Source organism: Phoenix dactylifera, chromosome 2 (assembly GCF_009389715.1).
Source record: "Phoenix dactylifera cultivar Barhee BC4 chromosome 2, palm_55x_up_171113_PBpolish2nd_filt_p, whole genome shotgun sequence".
In the NCBI taxonomy this organism is placed as follows: domain Eukaryota; kingdom Viridiplantae; phylum Streptophyta; class Magnoliopsida; order Arecales; family Arecaceae; genus Phoenix; species Phoenix dactylifera.
The window spans coordinates 15,445,530-15,472,479 of record NC_052393.1 but is presented as its reverse complement, the minus strand read 5'-3'; the positions used below and the strand labels follow the sequence as shown (position 1 = coordinate 15,472,479).

Sequence of the window (26,950 nt, the reverse complement as noted above, 5' to 3'; positions counted from 1 at the left end):
TATTCCTTTCGTCACTCTCGTTCCGCTGGCATTTCTTCTCCGTGTTGTTGCTTGCGTCCTCCCCAACCCGTCTCATCTCCCCACCACTCCAAGTGGTAGAACCAAAATCTGAGCACAATTCAACGGATCCCTGACGGTAATTCTCCTGCCCCATTACTCTACCCTCCCACTTGTCGCTCTTCCTCTAATCCGTTCCCTTTTTTACTCCTTTCTCCTCTTTTTAGGGCTCGGATTGATCTCGCCAATGCGCCCTTCCAAGCGCCTACCCGAGGCCGCCGGCGGCGGCGGGATCCAGAGGAGCCGCGGCGTCGTCAAACTCGCCGCCCTTCTCCTCCTCTCCGTTCTCTCGCCGCTGCTCTTCTTGGCGGCGCGAAGCATTCGCACCTCCGTCGTGGCCGGTGAGTCCATTCTGCAGCCTAAATCCTTGCTTGGAAAGAAATCGATGTATTTATTCCCGAGATCTGGGTTGGAGAGGCCTAATCTTGACTCTCTCATGTCGCCTGGGTTTGATAGCTTGGATCATGATAAGCACATCGTTTTTGTGACAGTCCTCTTTAAGAATTAACGCAGGGAGATTAGTTGAAAAGAAAAAGAAAAAGAAAAACATCGGTAGACTTTTCGTTTCTTTCTTTCTTTCCTTTTTTTTTAGATACATTTTACTTGGCCGGGAGTGGCATCCTTATTTCTTACTAGGGCAGTCCACCATTATTATTTTGTGTTGTTTGATTTATAGCCTATGCTGAGATGCGAAATTATGAGAAATGTCTGTGGGAGTGAATTTAACTGCGGCAGTCTGTTCTAAATTTGTGTAGTTCTGGTGTATTCTTGGATAACAATCAGTGTTAGTTAAGTGGAAAGCAGGATGATCATGGGCCTCGGTTGATTGGACCTCTTCTTATTGTCTATCTCTTTGTGCCTATCAAAGAGATGATTTGATATTAGTTTCTGATTTTAACGTTGTGAAACCTTAACTGTTTTAAGATATGTCTCCCAAGTAATGGAAGAGAGGTGGATACTGAGTCGCTATCAAAGCCATGAGATTAGAGATCGGAATAGGGTTGTTCTTTTAGGCATTATATGATCATCAGATGCTTTCTACATCAATTTCCAGCGTTGTTTTTGTTTGTATTACCGTCCAGATCTGTTTGTAGCCATATAGCTAATTAAATCATGGAAAATTTTATCAGTGGGCGGAAATAAGTTATGGAAATCTGTCTCCATGAATATATCCAAGTCTGCTGCCTAATAGAGTTATATTCATGATGTATGACTAATCGTTTATAATGACAGTTTTTAAGTTGAGAATCTGTATTACTATATGAAGGCGCATGTGTATAATCAGCTGTCTGACACCATTATGTGAGGTTTACTATTCTTTTGAAAGGCTCTGTGACTTCACTCAGGGAAGGCATAAGGAAACATGGATGAAATTTATTAGAAGGATATAGAAAAGCTTGAATAAAACTGAGGTAGGTAAATAGAAGTACTTGATGAGTGATCTAAAGCTGACCCTATATACGTATACATACATATGTAAGTACATATTCAATGGAGACATGCTGCCTGCACTGTTTGATTGAGTCTTAATCACTTTAATAAATGAATGTCAAGGAAATTTATGATTAAAGTGTGCTTGGTTGATGGATTTGCCAGGAAGTAGATTTATCGAGCAACATCTTTTCTGTTTTTTTTTATTGTAAGCTGATTTTTTGGGACTTTGGAATATGTTCTTTGGGTGCTAACAGTTAAATTTCAAAAAATTAGAAGATTAAGCAGATATGTTCTTCTGTATTTATGAAAAGTGAACCAGTAACTTAGATGCATACGAGTTAGATGTGTTCTTAAGACTTTATGCTAGAGGGTTTATTGTTGTCATCTTTAAGCTAGATCGTCAATCTCTTGATATAATTATTTTCTTGAATGCTGGAACTTGGTTGAGCTAAGCTTTTCTGTCTTTTTTATTTATCATTTCTTCTTCAGTAACCAGACTTAGTTCTTTGGGTTTCAAATTCTGTTGGTATTTAGGATTAAGACACTTGACAAGATATTCCTTGATGATTAATTTGGCCATGCATGATGATGCCAACTTTTCAAATGCCTACTTAGCAAGCAGCAAATTTTCATGTCTTTTGTTACTCTGGGCATCCATAAAGAGCCAGACATAATTATCTGACAATTATCCTTTCATTCCTTTGTTTATTACACTAAATCTCATTTTATATAAATTTTGAAAATTCTTGATTGCGAATAATTTGCTATATCTTAATTTGTGGAAAGCAGCTTTTATGATTCAATTTAGTGGGGTTGCAACTTGGGCTGTGTTAATATGAACTAACACTATATAATCCAAAATTTGCTTTGGATCATACATATATATATGTGTGTGTGTGTGTGTGTGTGTGTGTATCCAACATTGCGATGGTTTGGGCCGGTGGTGAATATAATTCCCAGTTATTGGTTGGTGCTAGGTTGGGGTCAAGAGCTTGGACTGGCTGACCTGCCCCAAACTCAATCCAAATTGATTTCATACCGGCTTGTACCTAACCCAATCTAACTGAATCTATCCATAGTCACTAGAATATAACCTCATGCATCCTAACCCTTGCTTATATAAAACATTGAGATCTCCATGCTAGTATAAAACATAAACAATATTTAGAACTCATGCAGACAATGTTGAATTAAATCTGGTTTTTAAGAACTTTGTCATATGTTTTAGTTGGTATTGCACTCCAAATCTCTCAAACAATTACGTCTTTCGAGATCCAATCTGACTCGATCCCCTTCAACATGAGCTGTCTGTTGGTTGAACAATATAGAACAAGGCTGAAATATGTTCGTGGTTGGTGATCAATGTCTTAGCCAGTTTAATCAAGTTTGGATGAGCACATCCGAAATGAGGCTTGGCAGTTGGCACAGATTGGCCTTGAATCGGATACAACCTGCCTGAGTTGGATGCCTATTATGTATGTCGAAGATGTAGGCTCTAAATGTGTGCATTTGATGATAGAAATTTGGAAACAATTTGTATGGTTATCCTATAGTTAATTTCCTTTATGCAGGGAGTGCTCTGTAAAGAGACAGTAATCTTGGAACTTATAATTCATCATTTGTTGATGCTTGTATTTTATATAGCAATGACTACATAAGATGAAACTAGCCATGAACTTCCCACTTTTTTCATGATTATTTTTTCACTAATGCTAGCAGATATGTTTAGGTTGACACCAAAATATTTGCCAATTCAACTTTTAGTAACCATTGTAGCAGATGATGGTGGAAGCCTTTTTTTTTTAGAGTTTGGGGGGTTGGGGGGAGGGGGTGGTTGGGGTTGGGATGGTTGTTGTTGTGGGTTGGAGAAACAAAAGAGAAGCATAAAAATCTGCTTTTATTGAGTGGAAGGTACTTTCACAATGTAAGACAATCTTGAGCAGTAGTTTTTATCATGTTCTTCTCTTTTATGTCCTTTCTTGGATGTCAAATATTTTGGCACCTTTCTTTTCTTTCCTTTCAGTTCTCATCTACCCAATGCCTTGTGCCAAAATCCTCTCTCCATTACTCACTATTTGTTTTGGCACAACTGCATTAGGTGTTATACTCCATGAACATTACAGCCATCCATCTCATAAGTATATACAATATACTTGTGAATATATATGTACTCACACAAAAATATGCATTCTTGCTTCCATGCATATATGTTTCAGTATATTGATCTTTTAATACTTTGTTTACAAACACATGTTAGTATTTCATATAATGTCAATTTTTGCTTAAAAGGATATGTATCACATTTCCGACCCAAAAATTATAATTCGTGGGCATGACAACCACCATTAACAATTGTTGTGCCTATGAGTAAGCAAGTCTTTCCATCTGTTAATGAACTTAACGTAATCCAGTAACAATATAATTCAAACACATAGTGATAATCAGAACAACTAAACAAACAAAATATCACATATATTCATATATACTACTAAAATTTATAAACAGAGTACTTCATCAACTTTACTATTCTAAACTTCTAGTGTTTAGTTTTTTATACATAATCATTTTAATATGCAAACCGATTTAAAACTAGGCCTAGCTTAATTACGAAGCCAGACTTGCCTCCATATGCTCTCTCCAAAAGCTATTATTAGGCTAGTCTTTACTCCCTAGATTTGAAAAGAGATAAGTGAAAATAATGAACTGAATGCTCAGTAAGTACCAATCTACTTGATATAACTGGATCAAGTAAGTACCAAATAGTTTAACTGACAAATCCTTATAAAGAAATAATGTATTTTTACAAAGTAGGAGATCACAAATCTCTATTTTCAATAACATATATGTAGTGAAATAATGCATTTTATTATTGTAAAATATTTCATCCAAATTTCATATTAAAAATTATACTTATATTCAAATATTCGATCACAGATATCAAATTTCAGATCCATTTTATTGTCCACCCAATATGCTATTGCCGCATTTAACCTATGTGGAGTAACAGCACCATATTCAACCCCTGCGGAGTAGGTTATATATCATATTTAACTCCTATAGTGTAGGTCACATACTGCATTTAACCCCTGAGGTGTAGGTCACATACCGCATTTAACCCCTGCAGTGGAGGTCATTTAATGCATTTAACCTCTGTGGTGTAGGTCGCATACTACAGTTAACCACTACATTTTAGGTAGCATACCACTCGGTTAATGACTGCTTTATACAGTCCTGGTTGTGTCTCTACATAGCTCTTATAATAGGTTCATTTGACCAAATCACACTAATTTTAAATTCCTTTACTCACAATGCAGATTGGGAGGGCATCCGACGCATTTCAAGCAAGCCGGTAGTATGCTCTTTAGTGTTTACTTTCATATTTTTAGTATTTTAGTGTCAATTCAATGGACTCTTCTTCCTCACGTATGTTAACTCTATAAATACTGTTGCAGGTTGTTGATTGGAGAGAACAATTGGCCATGCAACACATGAAATCTATTTTCACAAAGGAGGTATATGTTGAGTACTTGAATGGTTTGCCAAATCATCTGCACATTGCCTTCTTCTAGTTTTCTCATGAACTTTGTTTAGCGCTCACAAGTTAGTATTGAACTTGATGTGCCTGTGCATTATGGTGACAGGTAATTGATATCATATCTGCAACCAGACATGAGTTAGGGCCATGGAGTCTTGATTCAGCTAGGAAAAACCATATATCACCTTCATGGAAAGTTGGTGGACAGGATGAAGCTTCTCAGAACTTGACCATTTCAGATGTATTTCCTTTTAACTTTATATAAGTAATAAGTATGTGGTTTTCCTGGCCTCAATGTGTCTACTGATCTGGTTGTATGGTTTGATTTCTTGAAGCCGATTCAAGCAGCTTCAGATGTTGCACAAAATGCTTCCCGTTCCAAATTAGAAATTGCTGGTGCGGTTGGTGATTTGCTAGCAATAGATAAAGGGATCAAAAATGGTTCTGGTAATTATTGGCTGCCCTTTTTGATATAATGTTTCAGTTGTTTATGTCTATATTATAAGTGAGTGGTCTCATGTCTTTCTGATATGCAGATGGACATCTTCTTGACAATCCAGCAATACTTACTCGAAGGGTAATTATTTTTCACCTCTGGTGCTATATCCCTTGAACTAGAGTAGTTCTTCAAACCTGATTCAAGTAGATTTGCTGAACCCGGCTCCTCTGTAGACAAAAAAATGGGGATTAGGATACACTTCTTGAAAGAGCATACACATATTTTGAATTTTGATACTTTAGATGATCACCTTTGATTAATTTGATCTGATTTTTCTATATCTTGAGAATTGTAGCGATTGAGAGAGAAAAGACGAGAAAAGAGAGCAGCTGAGTTGGTTCAACAGAATGATGAAGCATTGGTGAAACTTGAAAATGCTGCCATTCAACGCTCGAAGGGTGTAGACTCTGCAGTACTTGGAAAATATAGCATATGGAGGAAAGATAATGAAAACGAGAACTCTGATTCAACCGTAAGGTTGATACGAGACCAAATGATCATGGCTAGAGTTTATTTAGTTATTGCTAAGTCAAAGGATAAGACTGATCTTTATCAGGAGCTACAGAATCGGCTAAAGGAAAGCCAAAGTGCACTTGGAGAGGCCAATGCTGATTCTGAGCTCCACCAAAGGTGAGGCTGTTTTTCTATTTCCTGTCTTTCTACACAAGTGCATTGTTAACTTGAAATATATTATTTCCAGCGCACCCAAGAGAATAAAAGAAATGGGTCAGGTTTTGTCAAAAGCAAGAGAACAATTGTATGATTGTAAGGCAGTAACTCAGAAGCTCAGAGCAATGCTTCAATCAGCTGACACGCAGGTTAGGAGCTTAAAGAAACAGAGCACTTTCCTAAGCCAATTGGCTGCAAAAACAATTCCCAATGGGATCCACTGCTTATCTATGCGCTTAAGCATAGCCTACTATCTCCTCCCTCCAGAGAAAAGGAAATTTCCAAGGAGGGAGAATTTGGAAGATCCGAATCTTTACCATTATGCGCTCTTTTCTGACAATGTCTTAGCTGCATCAGTCGTTGTGAACTCAACAATCATGAGTGCCAAGGTAAGGGCCCCTTTCTTTTTTATTCTCCTTCTGGTTTTTGCACTTGCAACAATACCTACTCTACCACCCACCCCCTCCATATGTTTCCGTGTCTCTCTCTATTTGTGCATTTACATTTAAATTATGGTGGGTCAACTAACATTGATATTGGTTTCAGGAGCCAGAGAAACATGTCTTCCATCTGGTTACTGATAAACTGAACTTTGGAGCCATGAACATGTGGTTTCTGTTGAATCCACCTGGAAAAGCAACCATTCATGTTGAAAATGTGGATGAATTTAGATGGCTGAACTCATCATATTGTCCAGTTTTACGGCAGCTTGAGTCTGTGGCGATGAAAGAGTACTATTTTAAAGCTGGTCATCATACAACTCTCTCAGCAGGTTCTTCAAATTTAAAATACCGGAACCCAAAATACCTTTCAATGCTAAACCATCTAAGGTTCTATCTCCCAGAGGTTTATCCCAAATTGAATAAAATCCTGTTTCTGGATGATGACATTGTTGTCCAGAAGGATTTGACAGCTTTATGGTCTATAGATCTCAGGGGAAATGTAAATGGTGCTGTAGAGACTTGTGGCCAGAGTTTTCATCGGTTTGACAAATACCTAAATTTTTCAAACCCTCACATTGCCAAGAACTTTGATCCAAATGCGTGTGGTTGGGCTTATGGAATGAATATGTTTGATTTAAATGAATGGAAGAAGAAAGATATTACTGGGATTTATCACAAGTGGCAGTCATTGGTAAGTTGATTTAAAAGCTTTGCTTGAATGCTATTCTTCTTGAGTTATTGGCATTTCATATAGATCACTGATGTTTGCTTTGGTTTGTAAGACAACTAGCAAACAAGCATGCACAGTGCACGCTTGACAAAAAAAAAATGATAATCAAAAGTAGGATAAATAAATTATTTATTATACTTTATTTTTTAGTTGAAATAAATGTAATAACAGCAAGAAGAAAAGATAAATTGAAAATTTTTTAAATCATGTATAGAAATAGGATAAAGAAAAATAGAAAAAAGTCTGATATTAATTAAAATTAAAATATGAATATAGAGTTTTAGTAAAAGACATATCACTCGCAAAATATAGAAAATTATGTAAAAGGATAAAAATATAATAAAATCAATTAGACCGAAAGAACAAAACAAAATCTAAATTTCAAAAAATAAAATGACCAATATATATATATATATATATATATATATATATAGTAAAACTGAAAACACAAAACAATTCTCCAAAACAAAAAATCAAAATAAAAGGAAAATTCAAATGAAAAATATGAAACTATATAATAAAATAAAAAAACCCAAGGACAACCAAAATTATAGGCAACAGAGATAAATTAAAAATTTTAAAGAATGAATTAAATATAAATAAAAGTAAATAAAAATATGAAGTAATTGGTATGACTTAGAATTATTATAAATTGATATATATATAGGGTCAGTGATAAATTAAAAATATAAAATTTAATATAAAAATATAATTAAAAATAAATTGGACTATGAAAAGTATGAAACATGAAAGTACATGGAAGATAAAAAATGGATCAAATTAGCAAATGATCTGAAAAATAAAATACAATATAATATATTAAAAAAATAAAATAGAACATAAACTTAAAAGTGAAATCAGAAAGTATAAAAAATTATTTAATAAAACCAAAGATGCCATAAAAAATCTGTAAACAAGAAATGTTAAGATAAACATGAAAAGATACAAATGAAATTCCAATGATAAAGTAGAAACAAAATTAAATTAAAGTTATAGAACAAAAATTTAAATACTTTAGATAAAATAAAAATAATTACTTTAAAATAATAAGATCAGAAAATTAGCTAGGAATTTGGAAGGAGGGTGGAGATTGGAGTTGGTAAGGATGGGGTGAGGAAACGTGGGACATACGAGACAAGGGTGAAGAAAGGGAGGGGATGTTATATGTGTGTGAGAGAGAGGGAAAGACGGAGAGAGAGAGGCTGAGGGCTATGGTAGGTGCAAAGCCAGTGAGAAAGAGCCACCTTGAGGGATTGGTGGGGTGCAAGGCTGGGATGGAGATAGAGGGAGAGAGGGAGTGGGAAGAAGTTGGCGCAAGGGAGAGGGGGAGAGAGGCAAGGGAGAGGAGAGGAGAGATGTGTGAGAGAATAGGGAGTGTATCCAGATCTGAGGATTTTTTTTCTTTTTTTATCTATAAAATATTTTAGAAATATTAGCTGCAGGTATTTTTGATATTTGATGGCGTAATAGATGCCAAAATTTGAAACTTCCTTTTTTTAAATACATTATACATATCTGAAACCTTGTCTTCCTTGTGTCCCTCCTGTGATCAGTTGAGCAATAGCTGCAGTATTGTTTTGCATTTGTCATGTCTTGATTTTTGTTTTCATAAGCAGTATCCATGGATGGAATTATTTAATTCCCTCTCCATACATCTGTAGTTTGTAGATCAAGCCCTTAGCTGCGCATGCTACACATGGATGCAGATTTGTGTATGTGGATTAATAATACATGCCTACCTATGCATATATGCTACAAGAAGTAATCATAGTCTTGACCAGTCTATGTCATCTCATATGTTTTAGCCTGCTTGATGGCTCTTTGCTTTTCACTCATTCCTGTGATTGACTTAGAAATTTATAGATCCTTAGTTCCTTACAAAGTCTATCAGTTTCCTTTACTCTTTCACGTTGCCTTTTTAATATTTAGAGTATTCAACGTCCGCTCATCATCTAGGCCAGCTTTTGCCTCTTGTGCAGATCAACCAAATCATGTAATTTCCATGTTTATGCAACTCATAAGCTTCTTCCATTTTGTATGCACTAACTTCCCCTTCTAGTTTGTGGAGCCTCAATCTCTATCTTCTAACCCTTGTGAAAACTCGCTTCATGTACCCACACCCTCCATATTTCCTACATATACAACAATCACAATGCTATATCATTTAAAATTTTCTATTACCTTACAAACATGTGAATACTAGTCACTTCAGAGGCATATTGTCGTTATATTTCTGATTTGTTTCTAATAAATATTTCCTTGTCTATTTCTTTTGTAAGGAATCCTGAGATGATGGAAGGAAACAATTTACATCTTTAGGTCTTCGATAAACACAAGTGCCTTGCTCCTAAACTTGTTACTGAATATATGTAAATCACATATTCTAGCTTCAACTGATTGTATCATTTCATCCTTGTAAAGCTGTCATGCATCAGGAGGCTTATCTATGAAAATTGTAGGGTTAAAGGCTAAATGCTTATTTTTGGTAGGCTCACTGTAGCTAGAAAATCTTGTCTGATAGTGTGAAAAAACCAGGCATTAATTAGTTTTCTTTCCTGTCCTAGAACGAGAACAGGGCTCTATGGAAACTTGGTACACTTCCTCCTGGACTGTTGACATTCTACAAGTTGACTCATCCACTGGACAAGTCGTGGCATGTTCTTGGCTTGGGTTATAATCCAAGTATTGATCGCTCAGAGATCGAGAATGCTGCTGTCGTTCATTATAATGGGAATATGAAGCCTTGGTTGGAGATTGGAATGACCAAGTACAGGCACTACTGGACCCGATACATCTCATATGACGACCCATATGTCAAGATATGCAACCTTAGTCGATAGTTAGACTGCGCGATTTCGCTTGCAGGATATGCTTTTGCCCTGAAATACGGAGGGTGCTTCTGTTGTGAACTGGAGAATATTAGATTCTTTGCAAGCCATTCTGCCTTGTTCCATTCTTACTGCTTAATGTCATATTCCTTTTGCTGCACATTTTGTTTCTCTGTTCCACATTTGTCTTCTTTTATGCATCAAGGGTATCGAGTGCTGAACAATTGGTATGTGGTTCTATGGATGCATGCACTTGGAGTATGATTAGAAGATTACTGTAAATGTACGATGTAATGTTGTTCTTTCATTTTAATTTGTCTTCCTATGTACTGCCACCTTTATTTTTCATCCAGTTTTCTAGTGGGTGCAACTATCATATGGATGTAAGCATGCTATATGGCAAGGTTTCAAATATCAGTACTGGACCCTGTACCTTTTCTTTTATTGGAACAGTGCAATACCGGGTATCGATATATGGTATGGGATTGTTCCGACGCTGGTGCCTTTTTTTAGTGGAATGGTATGGTACCGCTTGGACTGCCCCATTCCGTCTGATGGTTTTAAAACCTCGTTGTAAGGTGTTTAGTCAGGAGATGAGAGCAATGGTAATGAAGATTATATATATATATATATATATATTTGCTCAAGCGGATGTATGAAGATATTTCATGGGAGTGGAAAAGCTTTTTGGTAACTTATTCACATACATGCATTTATTGGTTGCCATTGCTGTGCAGTTTAATGCTATATAAAATTCTTGCATATATTAGCAGAGTTACGCTGCAGCAGAGGCTGTACTATGTTTTGCTTCTCTTCGTCTGCCTGCTCCTACAGAATAGCAATGTACAAATGCTCTCTTTAGTCTTCACCTTTCTGTGTTTTTGGCCTTCTTGGTAATGGTTGCCTTATATTTAGTTTTGCATTTTTTTTTTTGGTATACCGGCGCCTCACGAATGTGAGTACAGCCAGTTTTGCATTTCTGTAACAGTGGTTGTTGACTATAATAGAGAAAGAACTGCTTTCACTTCTTTTGTGAAAATTTACCAGTGACCTATGCAGTGCGATCACAACTCTTTTGTGATCGCACTGCATAGGTCACTGGTAAATTTTCACAAAAGAAGTGAAAGCAGTTCTTTCTCCTTTAAGAAGATAAAAACACGCTCTTTGAGTAGGAAGAGAAATACTTGTTGCACAGGTTTGCCACTTCACCACCTATGGTACGACAAAAAGGCTTCTCTCATCCTTAGCGAAATGCTTAGCAGTCTCTAGAGCTATGTTCACCTTGAAATACTGCTGGTGGTAAACTGCCGCATATCTCGATTAACTGTGACTGCAGAGTCCAATCTAGTTTTTCCTTCGAAAGGAAGGATACACGTTCGCATTACATCTTCCCGATCAGCCTTGTTGCTCTCTCTCCACGGGCTTGTTTGGTTTGCAAGAAGAGAAGGAGAAAAAGTGTGTTCAATGGAAAAGTAAAAAGATGCTTTTTATTTGATTGGAATTTACAAAGAAGAGAGACAAAAAAGTGGTATTTCCGTGAAAATATGATTCTCATGTTGCATAGAAAGCCTTTTCTATAAGAAACATATAAAAATTACTTTTTTGTGATTCGAGAATCAAAATATTTTTATTTTTTTTCTAAAAAAAAAAAAAGCTCTTTAGCTATCATCGACCATCAAATCAAGAATTCTTATTTAATTCAAAAATCTAATTTTTATTAAAAGTATAATGAGAATTACAAATTTATCTCTTATTTTTTCATTATCAACTCAAAAATACTTTTTTAATATATTTTTAAAAAATAATATTTTTATATAAAAAAATATTTTTTGCGAACCAAACTGTAGATGATTTAGTCTCTCGAAGGAGGACCATCCGGCCAGCCGACGGTCTAATTCGAGTATCTCACCGACTGGCGGGTCCCAGTGGCTCCAGATGATGGGAAGCGAGGTGAGAATCGGGAAAGATTTCGTCCTTCTCTTGCCATTCTCTTTCCCTCCACACGTTTTCCCCGCCCTTATCCACGCCCAAACGGCCGTATACCCCACTCTAGGAAGCACGAGCACCCACCGGCCTCTGCTATCATCGTCGCTCGGCCGGAGATGGCCTCCGAGGTCTGGCTGTCCTTGCTCTCTCCTCGCCTTCCCTCCAGATCTCCTCTCCTTTTGAAGCCCTCTCCCCCTTCCTCCTCTTCTTCCTTCCGGAGATCTTCTATCTTTGCTGCTTCCCTTGGCCTTGCCTCTCACCATCGGCGCAGGGTGCTCGTGCTGCGTCCCAGGGCCGCCGATCAGCAAGGTTCGCAGTTTTTGGGCCCGGCGTCTCCTCATCATTTCTCTCTTCTTGATATGCCTCTCGCTTCTTTTTCGTTTTCACTTAAATTTTATGCAACATAAACTTTGGTGTCGTGGGACTGCAATAAGAGAGGCACGAGAAAGGAATTACGTCATTGTGAAATTACTTCGCCGATGATATCTGTTTATGCGTGAAGTTGATAGCATGTTCAGAACGCGTAGAGGGCCCTAAAGTAATGGGGATAAGATATGTTGTGTGTGATCGGGTGAAGTATGATTCTGGTAGTATGACGTTCAATTTTCTTGTTTTTCAAGTAATTTGCTTGACATTATTTCTGTTGCTAGGGCTGAAATCGGATCGGATACCAGCATATCCATATCTATATTTGTTTTGTTTAACAAATACAGTACAGATAGGGATACAAAAATTCATATCTATATTTGTGTTAAACAGATACGGATACAAATTGGATATCGAATGTATGGATATAAATACAAATTTAAATCGGATAATTAAATTTTGTGACCACATAATCAAAAGTCTTATTAAGTGGATGATAAATCAAGTTAATAGAATAGTAATATGATTATTTATTTTTCTTAAAAGTTCATGACTGTTATATAAAATTAAATAGGGTTACAAATAAAATCGGATATTCGAATATGGATCGGATAGTTGCCTATCTATATTCATATCCATTTTTCTTTGACGGATATGGATACAGATATGGATATTAGTTGAATGCTCAAATTTTTATCCATATTTGGATAGATTCGAATATGAAAATAGTTTTGGACGGATATTATCCAATCCTCTTTCATCCCTATCCTATGCGTAGGCTTGTTTCTATAAGAATGCTTTTTGAAGGCTTAGGAAAATGAATTGAGTTAGAGCGAGAGTATCATGCGATCATTGAAAAATAGTGAGATTAAGCAAACGACAGAGTGGATATAAATCATTAATATATTTGAGTTTTTTTTTTTCCTTTTCTTTTGCTTGTAGAAAAGGAGGAAGAGTGATGATAGTTAAGGATATATAAGGTAAAATCTAGGAAGCAGAGGGTATTGATTGCTTAATAAGTTATTGATCTTTAATATGGAACTATTGGTGCATATGCACTGCAGGTAGGATGTAGAATGAATAATGCAGCAATTTGCTAGTAGACAGACATTAAGCAAGAAATATTGCGATGATATGATGAGATATGGGAGATTGTATAGAAGTGTGAAGGGTTAAGCTAAGAATGAGATGGAAGTGTCTTTCTAATAGCTACAAAGTTTAAAAAGGAAGATAGACATCCAGTGACATGTAAAAATGGCACAATCATCTCAAGTATAATTCATTTTGGGTCATAGAACACCACCGTCAACTGTAGGAAACTTATGCTAGTAGATGCCCTTTGAAGACTCTTTTTTCTTCATTCATTCTCTTTCTTGATTTTGAGAGGGACATACTTGCTTGATCTCCATCTTCTTCTGCTATTGCTTTTGGATCTGAGAGAAATCTGTTGCTTTGATTCATAGAGATAACTCAAGGTTGTAGCTTTGAGATTACCCTCAATCAGAGATTTTTTTCTTTGGGACCACTGGTTTTCTTAGTGGAAACTTTGTCAAATTTGTGTTGGAGGCTCACTGCTTTGTCCAGTTTTCTTTAGCACCTTGCCTAGTATAGTTTGATCCTTAGTAGGCCAGCCGATAAACATAGATGCATCATGCTTGCTCAAAAGACGTGTTGAATAAATGGAATGGGTGAACATACTTTAATCACCTTGAAATTGGTGTCTGTACCTTCACCAGGAGCAAACATTAACATGGCTGGGTTGGACCTTGGAACATTTTCTTGTAGTTTTTAGAAGTCTATATTTAGTGAATCCACCTTCGTTGAAATTAATGTACTGCCAATGGGTTCATAACGTGATCAGTTCAGAGAAAGGTTCTTCATTGCTCTTGAGAGGTCCTAGGTGCATGCACAATTAAAAAGGGCCAGCATATCTTGCAGGAAGACTCCCACTACTAACTGATGAACGATGCCAAAAAAAATTCAAATTCATGAAGGAGATTTTTAGACTGACATTATATTTTTGTTAAGCATGTGTCCCTGATCAGGAGCAATCAAACCTGCTAATACCTAGTGTTCTATCCATGGAATGCTGTACCGGTCCGTACCGGCCGGTACGGGCCGGTACCTACCGGTCCGGCCGTGGACCGGTACCGGAACGGATAAAAAACCGGTATTTCCGGTTTTTTATCCGAACCGGCCGGTACGAGTGCGTACCGGCCGGTACGGGCCCGTACCGGCCGGTTCGGGCCCGTACCGGCCGGTTCGGGCCCGTACCGGCCGGTTCGGGCCCGTACCGGCCGGTTCGGGCCCGTACCGGCCGGTTCGGAGCCCGTACCGGCCGGTTCGGAGCCCGTACCGGCCGGTACGCACCTCGTACCGGTGCGAACCGGCCGGTTCGCACCGGTACGATTTTTTTTTTTTTTAGAACCACAGCGCCGCGCGCTGTGGTTTTTGAAACCACCGCATACCGGCCGGTACGGGACCGGTACCAGCCGGTACGTACCGGACCGGACCGGTACCGTACCGGTCCGGCCGGCCACCGGTACGCCGACCGGTACCGGTACGGCGGACCTTGGTTCTATCTCCAACCATTAGCTGATAAAATTAGGCTAGTTGACATATTCAAGTCTGCGATGGATGTATCCAACTATTATGGTTGTTAACAGAGGCAGCCTATCATCAGCAAAAGGAGGATTTACATCTAATTTTCCTCTGAAAGAACCATTGTTTTATTAAATCTGAAAAATTACAGGCTATAAACTAAAGAACAATTTCAGGAAAGGCATATTCACTTGGATTGTTGAATTTTTCAGAAAATCTACTGTAGATCCTAAACCTTCTATAAATTTAGTTGGTTTTTTGTGTATCATTTTAGTTTTTGGCATGATAGATTAGTTCTTATTTATTTTTTAAAAAAACTTAAATAGATGGTTAATATAAATTGATCCTGTACTGTGGTGGTGACTGCCTGTTAGATGCATGGGATGTACACATGTTAAATATGTGTATAAAATACATAAAAAGCTTGAAGGGAAACAATGGTCCAAATCTGGCACATACAGTTGTTTGTGACCTGAAAGGTTTGATGCTAGAGGAGGCATGAAGTATTTTTCTGACTTTTATCAATGACTTCTCTAAGTATGATTGTGTTAATCCTAAGGTCAACAGTCTACATCTTGAAGACATACAAATAATACAAGCTGAAGATGGAAGATACCGTTGATGAAAATATCAAGCAGTTGAGATCTGCTAGAGGCACACGACCGATCCATGGACCATGAGATACTATGCACTGTAAATCTAATTTTGTCCCCTAGTCCAGTGGAGTTGCTGAAGGGAAGATTTAAACCTTAGTGGACTAATGAAAGATTTATTGGGAAACCTGTGAATAGCTGTACATGTTGAACAAGGTGCCATATGGAATATCCAAAACCATTGCTTATGAGCATTTTAGAAAAAGCAGAAGCTCAGTTAGAATCACATTAGAATTTGGAGTTTCCTTAAATATGTCAAATGGAACCCTTCAGTGTGAAAAGCATGTGCACTTAGGTATTGAGTTTGGATATATATGTATATGGATATGCATATATATATATATATATATATCAGGAGAAGTCACATTATAACATGGGTTAAGAGCAATTAAGCTTTTTCTCTATATCAACATGTTGTAGTAAGTTCGGATAAACCACTTTTCCATTCTATTTTAGGTTTCGTTGTTAACTAGATCCTGCTCAGGCCCTCTTTCATCTTAGGAGCTGTTAGAACTTAGAACACTACATTTGTTGGTAATACTCCAAAATAAACCTAATAAAACTTAAAAGTGAAAAAGACAAGAACCTGGTCTCAAATGAATTCGAGCAAAATTTTAGCCCTTTGACTGAAATCACCGATTGCGTTCCTATCATAGGGCTGCTGCACAGAGGCTTGATGTTGGGAAAATTGCTGTAAGCTTGAGGTCAGGAAATTAGCCTTGATAGAGACAAACAGCAAAAGTAGTTTATTAGGCCGACTTCAAATAAATTTGTTCCAAGAATGACTACAAAACTCACTTAACACCATTGAGTTAATTTATTTGTTTTCTCTGCTGTTTCTATATTGAGGTTGCATAGAGGCATGGTCAAACCTAGTCACTTTAATAAGAATGATGTTTCTATTTTTGACTAACTCAAGAAATTACTTCAAGAGATTGCTTAAACACAAAGCAGATTTCATTGGAAGCACCTTAGGTTGTTCCTCCACATAGTGAGTTGTGGATATTATATTCAAGCAACTTTTCATCTATTATGCTTCTTCAGCATGTTTCTTGTGAATTTCTTCTATGTTTATGGTCAAAGTGGCATACAATCTAATTTTGTCCATCCTGATGTTAATGCCTCATTCCAGGTCAGGTTCAGGATGACGAAGTTGTTGATAGCAAAATCTTGCCATATTGCAGCGTAGATAGGAAGGCAGAGAAGAAGACGCTAGGAGAACTTGAACAGGAATTTCTACAAGCATTACAAGTATTCATTCTATTTATACTTGTTTATGCGAATGATGATATCTGCGACAAAGTTTCTTAATTTGACAATTATATAAACTATGCCTTATTGAATGTTGTCTGAGAGATACTGACTTGTTACTTGTTCTGCATTCAGTCATTCTACTATGAGAAAAAAGCAATAATGTCTAACGAGGAATTTGATAATCTCAAGGAAGAATTAATGTGGGAAGGAAGCAGCGTTGTCATGCTAAGTATATCTTTGTCTTTTTTACACGTTGCATGACTATTTCGGTCCTTTGGCTGCTCATTTGAGTTTCTATTCAAGAACATATGAAGATATTTGTAATATTATCATTTACTGAACATTCTTATATCTTTATTGTAATAGGTCCAGATGAACAAAAGCTTTTGGAAGCTTCAATGGCTTATGCAGCTGGGAAGCCCATTATGACAGATGCTGAATTTGATGAATTGAAGGCGAGATTAAGGGTGTGGTTTTTTTGAACCTTTTTGGTTTCATATCAATGAAAAAGGGAAACATAACCAAGAATGATTAGAAAACAAGACTTTCTCAGTTTCTTGAATAAATTCAATCGATCCTCATATTATACAGTTGTGGATAATTGCACTTATGATGGTTGGATGGTGGCTTTGTCATGATTTTTTTATTGGTTGGCGCATTAGCTTTTGAGTAACCTTAAGTATGACTAGCATTTCACACATGCTATTCTTGCCATTGATTTTTATGGATGGCTATTGTTCCATCACATGCTGTATCAAACTGAAAGGAATATCTGATGGGTGGTTAATTTACCATCATTTTGTTTTGCAAATAATGTGACACATAATTCATTGATGGCAGTGATTCCATTACATGTGATGCATATGACTTTTTAATTAAGGGTGAACTATGAAAAGTGAAAATACCAAATAGTGGGGCTTTTATTATAATTCAGTTAGATCCAATTAAGTTTAAGTTTCTCCTAAGATAGGTAAGTTAAATGGTTAAAAAAGAAAACGTTGAGTGCATTTAACAGGTTCTACTATTTAAAAGAGTAAAATTTGAATAAAAAGAACGGCTGATGATAAAGTTCAAAAAAGAAAAGGGAAACACACTAGATTGAAGTAGGAGAGATGGATGCATAGTTGTTCTCTTTAGAGTTCAGACAGATAATAGGAAATATATTTATTGTTTAGATCTTCTCCAAGATTTTCTTGACTTATGCTCAATAGTTAGTATTTTTGATTGGTTTAATTTTGTTTCATCACTGGAAGGTTCCATGCACTGATTCAAGTTGATTTTTGAGACTGGTTTAGGGCAACTCTTTATTCGTGCATGCATGCATCCATGCATACATACATGAATGCATGCATGCATGCAGTCATACATGCATGCATGCATGCATGTATTCTGCATACAGGCGTACATTTTCATGTTCTGCAAGAAAAATATGCATATTACAAATATGACTTCATGATGTTACATTTATGCTTTCCCTGCTTGATAGGCATCTCCAAGACACATGCAGTTCATGAATTATTGGTATGATAGCTGTTGATTAAATGACATTCCGATCTTAACCATTTTAAAGATACAACCTCTAATTTAAAATTGCTATTCTCAAGGGCAAAGTACCTTTTGCATTTAGATCACTTCATCTTTTGATAGTTTCCTTTTACGTCTGATAAGAATATGCTTTGTGCTAAAATTTTGCCAACAGACATTAGACACACTTTGTCATTTACACATCCCAGGCTACAGGATTCAGTGGTATCCTTGATTGGTGCATGCCTGAGTTTGTTGATACGGCTTTCCCCTTTTTTTTGCTGTGTTAGTCCTTATGCATTCTGTCGGTTTATTATGTAGAAAGTTCAGATAAATTACATCATAATCACTTATCGAGTAATCTTTAAACTGTTCTATGTACCCAAAGTTATTCTAGCAATCTAAAGAAACAAATTATTACATAAAAGATTATGTATATTACATAAAATTGTTACATCATTTCAATAAATTTTTATGTCATATTCCCCATTTATGTGTCTTGTCTGCCATTTATAAAAATATTAGCCCTGCTCTCCTGTTCTTCTAATTTATAAACTTTGTTTTGTGTATATGATTTCTAGAAAGAAGGAAGCAGCATTGTACAAGAAGGCCCACGGTGCAGTCTTCGTAGCAAAAAGGTACATTAGTTAGTGAGTTTTCTGAAACTTTTTCCTTGCCTGTACAGATCTATGTATCACGAGTTCATGTCTTAATTTTCAGTTAAATGCTTCATTCGGATATCTTGGAGAACCCGACAATAATACTCATAGACCTGCTTATCCATGTATCACGCTATGATTTTCATTTTTTAAAAGACCTGCAGCTTCATGTATTTTCATTTTCATCCAATTCAATGATTACATTTGAATTTTTCTTCGAGACTAGTATAAGTCTTGTAGGATTTTTTTTTTTTAATTTTTAAGACACTGTTAGCTGTTGTGGTTGTTACTTTTTATATTGATGGTTCGTACTGTTATACATCCTCTATATATATCGAAAACAAGGGTTTGCTTAGCTGACAAAGATAGTGAAGTATGCAATAAACAGCTTCTTAAGCAGCTTTCAGTGTTTGGCAAGACAAGCAATATTAATCTTAGGTATGGTGAGATGGACTTTCTTTCTACTGATTTGAACAGGAAGCATGTAGGATCAAGAAGAGGTTACTTCTCAATGAGCCTGCGTTCCAGTGTGGTTCAGTGGGCTTAGCAGCAATGTTAGTGCTGAGCAAGCATAAAATATCTCATCAATAGCTAATTTTTGCTTAGAAATCAAATACTCTTCAGGACAAGCTTAAGACTTATAAAATAGCATAGAGTGTCATAAATTTTCTTAGTAAATACTCTTTGAAAAGAAAGGATTAAGGTGTCAGGTGCCAGTGTCAGTCACACATACCGTAGTGATACATGGCATGCACCAGTACCATGCTATCCTCTGAAAATACACCAGATAACTTTGGGGAAAACATTCCAGACACACTCTCTCTTGCTGCAGTAAACTTGAAATGATAACATTTGTAAATGATTAGATAGATTGAACATGACTTGTCTGAGATCTTATTGCAATTCATTCTGATAACAATTGGCTGAAGTATGAAGAGATGATCTCCAATTTCAGTTCAAAAACAAAAAAAACTCAGATCCTCTTTCCATGCGTGCAATGTACTGTTGATAGTTCAAAATCACTGACAAACGTGAATCAAAGCAAATGAATGATAAATTATAAGGTCCAGAATAATTCTTAAGTCTTAAGAAGAAGGCAGTTACATGTAAGAAACAAGTGTAATCAATCATTGAGATAATACCAAGATGCCGGTGCCCCATGTTTGCAACTTAGAATGATCTAATAAGCTGCAAACTTAAAAATAGGTGGCTGATCTCTTTTCAATTATGGACAACCCTTTGATGTCCCTCTGAATCTGATTCTCCAAAATGCTATTGGTCAACTATTCAAAGTAGACATATTCAGTACAGCTCAATGAGCGGTGCAAGTTTCATTGGCAAATATAGTACATAACTAATGACATGAATATCGAACTTGAATATGCAGATTGGTTCCATAGCATGAACGACATCTCTCAATTTTTTAAAACCCATTTTTTTTTCAAATATTATATGATCTCAGCATGACTCATTATAATGGCAGGGTGGGCAAATCTTTATGTATATGACTTGCTAAAATGTCAGTAAAACAACATATCTTTAATTTCTTATCCTTTCAGAAGATCCACGTCTTAAAATAAATGTAGTCTTTGTTTTTTTTTAATTTTAGTTTCTTTCATATTTTTTTTTATTCTTTCTCTTGCAGGTCTACAGTGACTTGACTGTTGACTACCTCAAGATGTTCTTATTAAATGTGCCAGCAGCTGTTATTGCTCTGACATTGTGAGTAATATTGAGTCTGTATATAGCAAATATTAACTCTGGGTAAATGGATTTTCTTAGAGTTAAATTATGTCAATTATCATAAGATTCAGTTGATTTAACATTGTGTCATATAGCACATATTCACTCATTTTTATTTTTGTCATGCATAATGAATTTTGAGTACTTATTCTGTCCTTTAGTTGAACCTTGACCATATAAGTATCCCCACAGTTGAAATCACTAAGGGTCCTTTATTATCAGCCTGTCTCACAGAGGAATATCTGATGGTGCCTTCGCAATTTTAAAACTTCTTCTCCATGGCCGACCCAGTTTTGGTGGGGAAGGCTTGGATGATTGATGTTTGTAGAACCTTAATATAGTTCTTATAGAGAAATGTGCTTATGCAACTTTGTTTTGGGCATATATTATATTTCTAACATTATTCATGCATGCACAATTAGCACAGCACAAAATTGTCCTAACTTGTAGTAAAAAATTTGTTCAGTTTACTAATGATACTTCATTTGCCCTCTGTAGTATTAACTGCATCTGTAATCTGGATGCCCTTCAAATTGATAATCTTTCATGTGATAATTTCGATCATTCATTTTCTAGGAACATGCTCTTATTTTCCATCTATTTTTTTTATTATAACAGGTTTTTCTTTCTAGATGATCTGACAGGCTTTGAAATTACTTATCTTTTGGAGGTTAGTTAAGACCCCCTTGCTTTAATACATTCTCCTCCTTTATTGTGCCAGGCTGTTGAATGACTAGTTCAATTCATTGATAGAATTGAACCTCTACTTAATAGTTACCTTTTTAATGGCAATACATTCACCCTGTCCTTTTTTTGGCACATATACACTGTATCTTTATGGTTTGCTTATATGGCATAAATATATATAGTATTTAGTTGAAACATAAAATACACATGCATACATACATGCAATACAACAAGTATAGGGGCTCCAATTGGCACTCAGTATTTGCTAGGGGTAGGCCCATAAATAGATGGGCCCAACCCATGACCAAACCCAGTTAGGCCTGGTTCAGACCGATTATGAAGATCTTGCAGGTCAGGTTTGTATCTGAAAAATGATATGTTTATGAATCAAGTACGGATTATCACATTTTTCCTATTCAACTATGCTGAATTAACACATGTACTGACCATGTCTAAAACTAGTCAAACGTTAGATGACCCAACTTAACCTTCCTTGGCTCATTTTGACTCAAGCCAAAAACCTATGACTTTGAAATCAATCACCCAGTTGCCATGTATGGGTCTTTTCTTTGTGGGGGGGTGGGGGGGGGGTTCAATTATTGTCGAATTGCATCCTTGTTAGTTATATCCATTTTAGTTTTCTCATTTGTACTCCGTATCATTACTAGTTTTCCTTCAAGACATCAAATGATTTTTTTTCTTTGCGTTGGACCAAATACTATGGCAAATCTGACCATTTTTGTTGTTGGATTGGACTTGGACCATGTTTGTCTTGATCTGGCCTAAATGATCCAATGAGTCCAAAAATTTTTTTGCTGGAGCCAACTCAGCCTGATTTAATAAGCCAACTGTTTGGGTTTGAGTCCAACATGACCTGAACCTGACATAGCCAGTTTGCAGTCCTAGTTAGCTGCTCCAACCTACTCATAGGGCCTCTAACTAGGACTTGGTATCTGCTGAAGTATCATTTATTCTGCTTAGAGTTCAATCACTTCTAGTTCTTGGTGTTTGATGCTCCATGATTCCTGCGAATGCTTGTACAAATGTCAGGTCCTTCCCATATATTAGAATTTCTTCTTATAGATTTGTACCCTACATATGTCTTGTGTCAACTATGAGTTCTTGAGGATAAATGAGAGGGGCCAGGAGGATATTTTATTTTAAGTTAATAATTTTTTGAGGAACAGATTCATTTCTTTTTTCTATTTCATTCTTTAATATCTTATTTGGGAATAATTGATACAGTTGATTAACAAAGATCCCTTGATTGTATTCTAATTACCATATGGAATGTTGAATGTTGATATTTGATATTGAAAATTTCAAGGAACATGTATGAGATTAAAGAGTAAACTATCGAGCATTATGCGAAGCTTTTGCCACGTTAACCTGATTCATTTTTTTTCTTTTCGATGATAATATCTTAGATTTAATTTTTCTTTTCAAATATGTCAGGTTTTGTTTTATCCATCTAACTGATATCTTCACATTATAGGTTAAACATGACATCATAAACATATCACATTTTAATTGTTTACTTGCTGCCAACATCACAAAACATTAGTTACTAAAGTATTATGATAGATTGCTGGCCGAATTAGTTGCACTTTAAGAAGTAGCCAGTTGATAGTATGAACTCACATCTAGGACCTTCAAGTAAACTTTATGCTCCAATACCTTTTGCTTTTTTGTCCAATTTATTGGTTTCCATAATTTCTGTTTGCTTCACAGTAACAATCTGTGCTCCATTAGTATATCTAACCAGTCTTAATGCATCATTTGCTTTTCCTTTGTACTATTGGAGCGTTCACTTAGCTTAACAAAATTTTGCCTACAAAATTGCCTTTATGCAATGCTTGTACTTTATTAAAATCGCTTCTTGACTGACAAGCTCATTGTCATAATGCAGTTGCCAGAGCCCTTCAGTTTCATTTTCACATGGTTTGCTGCTTTACCTCTTATATTTTGGTTATCCCAGTTGCTCACGAATGCCATCGTGAAAGATTTTTTGATTTTAAAGGTGAATCTTCTATTAATATTGTGCTTCATAGTTTACAGTTTTTAAAATTTTGAAATGCCATTATTAATAGAGGTGCAATCTGATAGATACTTTGTATACCCAGGGCCCCTGTCCAAACTGTGGCACAGAAAACATTTCCTTCTTTGGAACTATCCTGACCATACCTAGTAGTGGTACTACAAATACTGTCAAATGCTCAAAGTATGTTTTTCAAGCTTCAGAATTCCTTTTGTCAAGATTTTCCATCAATAAAAGAATTCCTTTTGTCAAGAGTCTCTAAATTATCGGACGTTTCTATTGATTCCCTTGTTTGAAATGCTGACGTTACTATATTTGTCAGTTGTGGCACTACATTGGTATACGACTCAATAATGCGCGTAATTACACTTCCAGAACCAACTGAAGCATAAGTCCAGGTAAGATATGAGCTTTCTTATACCGTGGCATGTATTAAGTGTCAAGACTTGGTGTAGGGTAGCTATGAACTGTGCTACTTAGGTTGGATGAAAATTGTCATGCTTGATGCTTCAATTTTTTGTGAGATGTATTAAATATTTTAGTGGTGGAAAATTTAATCTTGAGGAGAGAGAACTTGTGGTTGGATGGAGATTGTCAAGCTTGTTGCTTCTCCTTTCATAAGATGAATTAAATGTTGTGTAGGAAATTTTTCTAGGGGGACAACTTGAGACATTTTTTATTATCTTGTGAACGGCAAACATTTGAAACATTATTTACTAAATTCAAGCTTTGAGATCTTTATTTTCTTTTATTTCATTTGTATTTTAATTATTTTGTCAAGTTATTTTACACTCTTGAGCTTTACATTCGTTACTAAATGATCAAACTATCTTTGCATCTCATAACCTGTCTTTCATGAAAACATGATGAACGATCATAAGTTCATAAGTGTCACTGATGTGCATATTTTTGTTGATTTTTATGATCATTGTTGTCACTTCTATACTGACCACAGTTTGCCTTGTCTTCCCATCAGCCGGATGTTGCAAGTATGAAGATGATTTTTACCCAGAAACAATGCTTCCTGCTGGTAAGAATCTGCAACTTATCCACATCTGAACTCACAATGTATCTTATACCATCTTCAAATTATCATTTTACACTTTGCCAAGGATTATGCAGAATTTAAAGCCTCTTTATGATCTTCTGTGGTTGTTGACCAACAGACCTCAACCAAATAGTGGGTTTATCCTTATGCTTTCTTCTTTTTCATTTATGCTTTCAAGTCCTACATTCTTCTGTTATGCAAATTTTTACAAAATCATTACCATACTTTCATTTGTGGTGGGATGAGCTTATCAGATTCCTCTCCAAGTTTTGTTGTACGTTACCATATCATATAAATCTGGTTCACCACTTTATGCTTGACTAGTATTAACTCCTATACTTCTGTCTGCATGTTTCTTTCTTGTTTCCTAACAGTCATAAATTGACCTCATCATTTTTGTATTAATACTAAACTAAGTATCTGAATCCATTTTAGTGCATAACATTCTGATCCATATGGCATTGTTAACGTTGGTGTTGACATGCAAAATTCTCTCTTTTTATAGGCATGTGGAGATCACATATTAGAGTAGCATACATGTGCATGTTATTAATGCACTAATTTTGTTAATATTTTTTTCTTCCCACAAACCAAAATATGAGCATGAAACAAGAAGGAGGTCAAGAGGGCCAAATAGAGTTTTAAGGGGTTTAGAGATGATAAGTGGTCACTGAATTGGTGTGAGTAAATATGTCTAAATTGTAGGATGAGTTGACCGTCAATGATCTGCTTGTCAGCCAGGGTAGATTCATCATCCTCCTGCTTCAGGGAAGACAATTCCAATTGGTTACAGTGACCTAAAGGTACTGCATAAGTGTTTGAACTTTGAACAGTATTTCAGTTCTCTACAGATGAAGGTAGTATTTTTTAGGTGCGCAATTTCTCCATCATATGAAACTAATACTACTTCTGTAAAAGTGAGAATTACATTTTAAGAATGATCCAAGGTTTCTCAAATCTTATGACCAAAGCTTAGAGTTTCCAAAATTTTGATTATTTTTATATTTGTGCTATCCTCACAACTTTGCCGTTTATTGTTCAGTTAAATCGAAAAAAACGACAAAGTAGAAATTGAAGAAAGTCACATAGTCATAAAGTACTACTATATATATCAGAACCAAAAAAGAAGAAATGTTGCCCATCCACAAAACTGATCGCCCTTTAGTAATTTTTTTTTTCGCCTTTTTTTTTTTTTTGTTGGGGGGGGGGGGGGGGGGGGGGGAGCTGCGCAAGAAAAAGGTATTCAATTTCATTAGCTGTAGCAACAATGGAGAGACAGGCAGGAGGAAGTCCATCTGATTTTCAACCTGCAGCAGTATCATTTTTTGTTGTATTTTGCCCCTTACACCAATACAGATTTTTATTTCAGGAACAAGCCTGACATATCAGTATGACAATCTCTTCAAGGCTTGGTTGTCTGAATACGTAAATTTTCTTAATATAAGCAGCACTTTGTCTTTCCCTCCCAGAGATGATGTTACTAGTTTTTCTCTGCAACACACTATTTAAACTGGTGAAGAATTGCTGGAAGTATATATATTGCATGTTTGAATGTGTTCAAAGGTAGGGAAATCAAAAAAGAAATTCATTGACTGCAAGAAAAATCCTACATGCTATTCTGAAAAAGTTGACCATGGACATGCTTGTTGTGCAGTTTCATGGAAAGAGGGGCCTGCAGCTAAGCAATGCGCTCACTGATAGTTCAGACTCCATGTGCCGCTAGATGCAGCCTATGGACTCGTAAAGAGATTGGGTTGAACTGTCATGTCCATATTTTGTTCAAGAAAAGCTTTCTTATGATTGAAGTTTGCATATATGTGTACATCTACTGTTACCATTTCCTGTTCTCCATTGTTGTTTCTGCACACACCTCTGAACTCAGCCAAAATGGTCGGATACTACCTATATAATTCTCCTCGTATATAGAAAAGCTTCACTTATTGCTAGTGCTGTTACAAACTTGTTTTCTCGAACACTAATTAAAAGTTAAAAGTGAAAGCAGCGTTGTACAATATTTCCAAAGATTTTTTTTTTCCTGTTCCAAGCAATCCCAGTTCTGATCTAACGATTTGTCAAGTCACTATGAAAGTGCACCCAATATATTCTTTAGTATTACCATCTGATCACTTCAATTGATGACACCACCATCATTTTATTATAGCAATAGTGTCAGATGTTATAATAAAACATGTTCAT

At 36.1% G+C, this 26,950-nt stretch overlaps 2 protein-coding genes across 5 annotated transcripts; both read left to right on the top strand.

Moving 5' to 3' along the window:
• Nucleotides 1-10,639, top strand: LOC103696960 (polygalacturonate 4-alpha-galacturonosyltransferase). The gene is made up of 11 exons (XM_008778697.3): nt 1-136; nt 225-398; nt 4,806-4,840; nt 4,944-5,003; nt 5,133-5,267; nt 5,362-5,473; nt 5,563-5,603; nt 5,821-6,155; nt 6,226-6,583; nt 6,741-7,328; nt 9,932-10,639. Exons 2-11 carry the CDS (start codon nt 245-247, stop codon nt 10,205-10,207), a joined length of 2,094 nt encoding a protein of 697 aa, XP_008776919.1. The 5' UTR covers nt 1-136; nt 225-244; the 3' UTR covers nt 10,208-10,639.
• A 1,574-nt stretch (nt 10,640-12,213) lies between these two features.
• On the top strand, nt 12,214-26,709 carry LOC103696961 (PGR5-like protein 1A, chloroplastic). 4 transcript variants are annotated; one of them, XM_039123382.1, is made up of 13 exons: nt 12,214-12,490; nt 16,934-17,052; nt 17,188-17,284; nt 17,422-17,522; nt 19,161-19,217; nt 20,884-20,960; nt 21,600-21,651; nt 23,578-23,688; nt 23,792-23,889; nt 24,029-24,104; nt 24,683-24,736; nt 26,224-26,317; nt 26,409-26,700. In XM_039123382.1, the coding sequence occupies exons 1-10, from the start codon at nt 12,298-12,300 to the stop codon at nt 24,096-24,098; spliced, it is 975 nt and encodes a 324-aa protein (XP_038979310.1). In that variant the 5' UTR covers nt 12,214-12,297; the 3' UTR covers nt 24,099-24,104; nt 24,683-24,736; nt 26,224-26,317; nt 26,409-26,700. The 4 variants fall into 4 exon arrangements, with proteins under 4 accessions (XP_038979310.1, XP_038979302.1, XP_038979295.1 ...); XM_039123374.1 differs by having other exon boundaries at nt 12,215-12,490; nt 26,124-26,317; nt 26,409-26,705; XM_039123367.1 differs by having other exon boundaries at nt 12,215-12,490; nt 26,111-26,317; nt 26,409-26,705.
• Nucleotides 26,710-26,950: the final 241 nt, after the last annotated feature.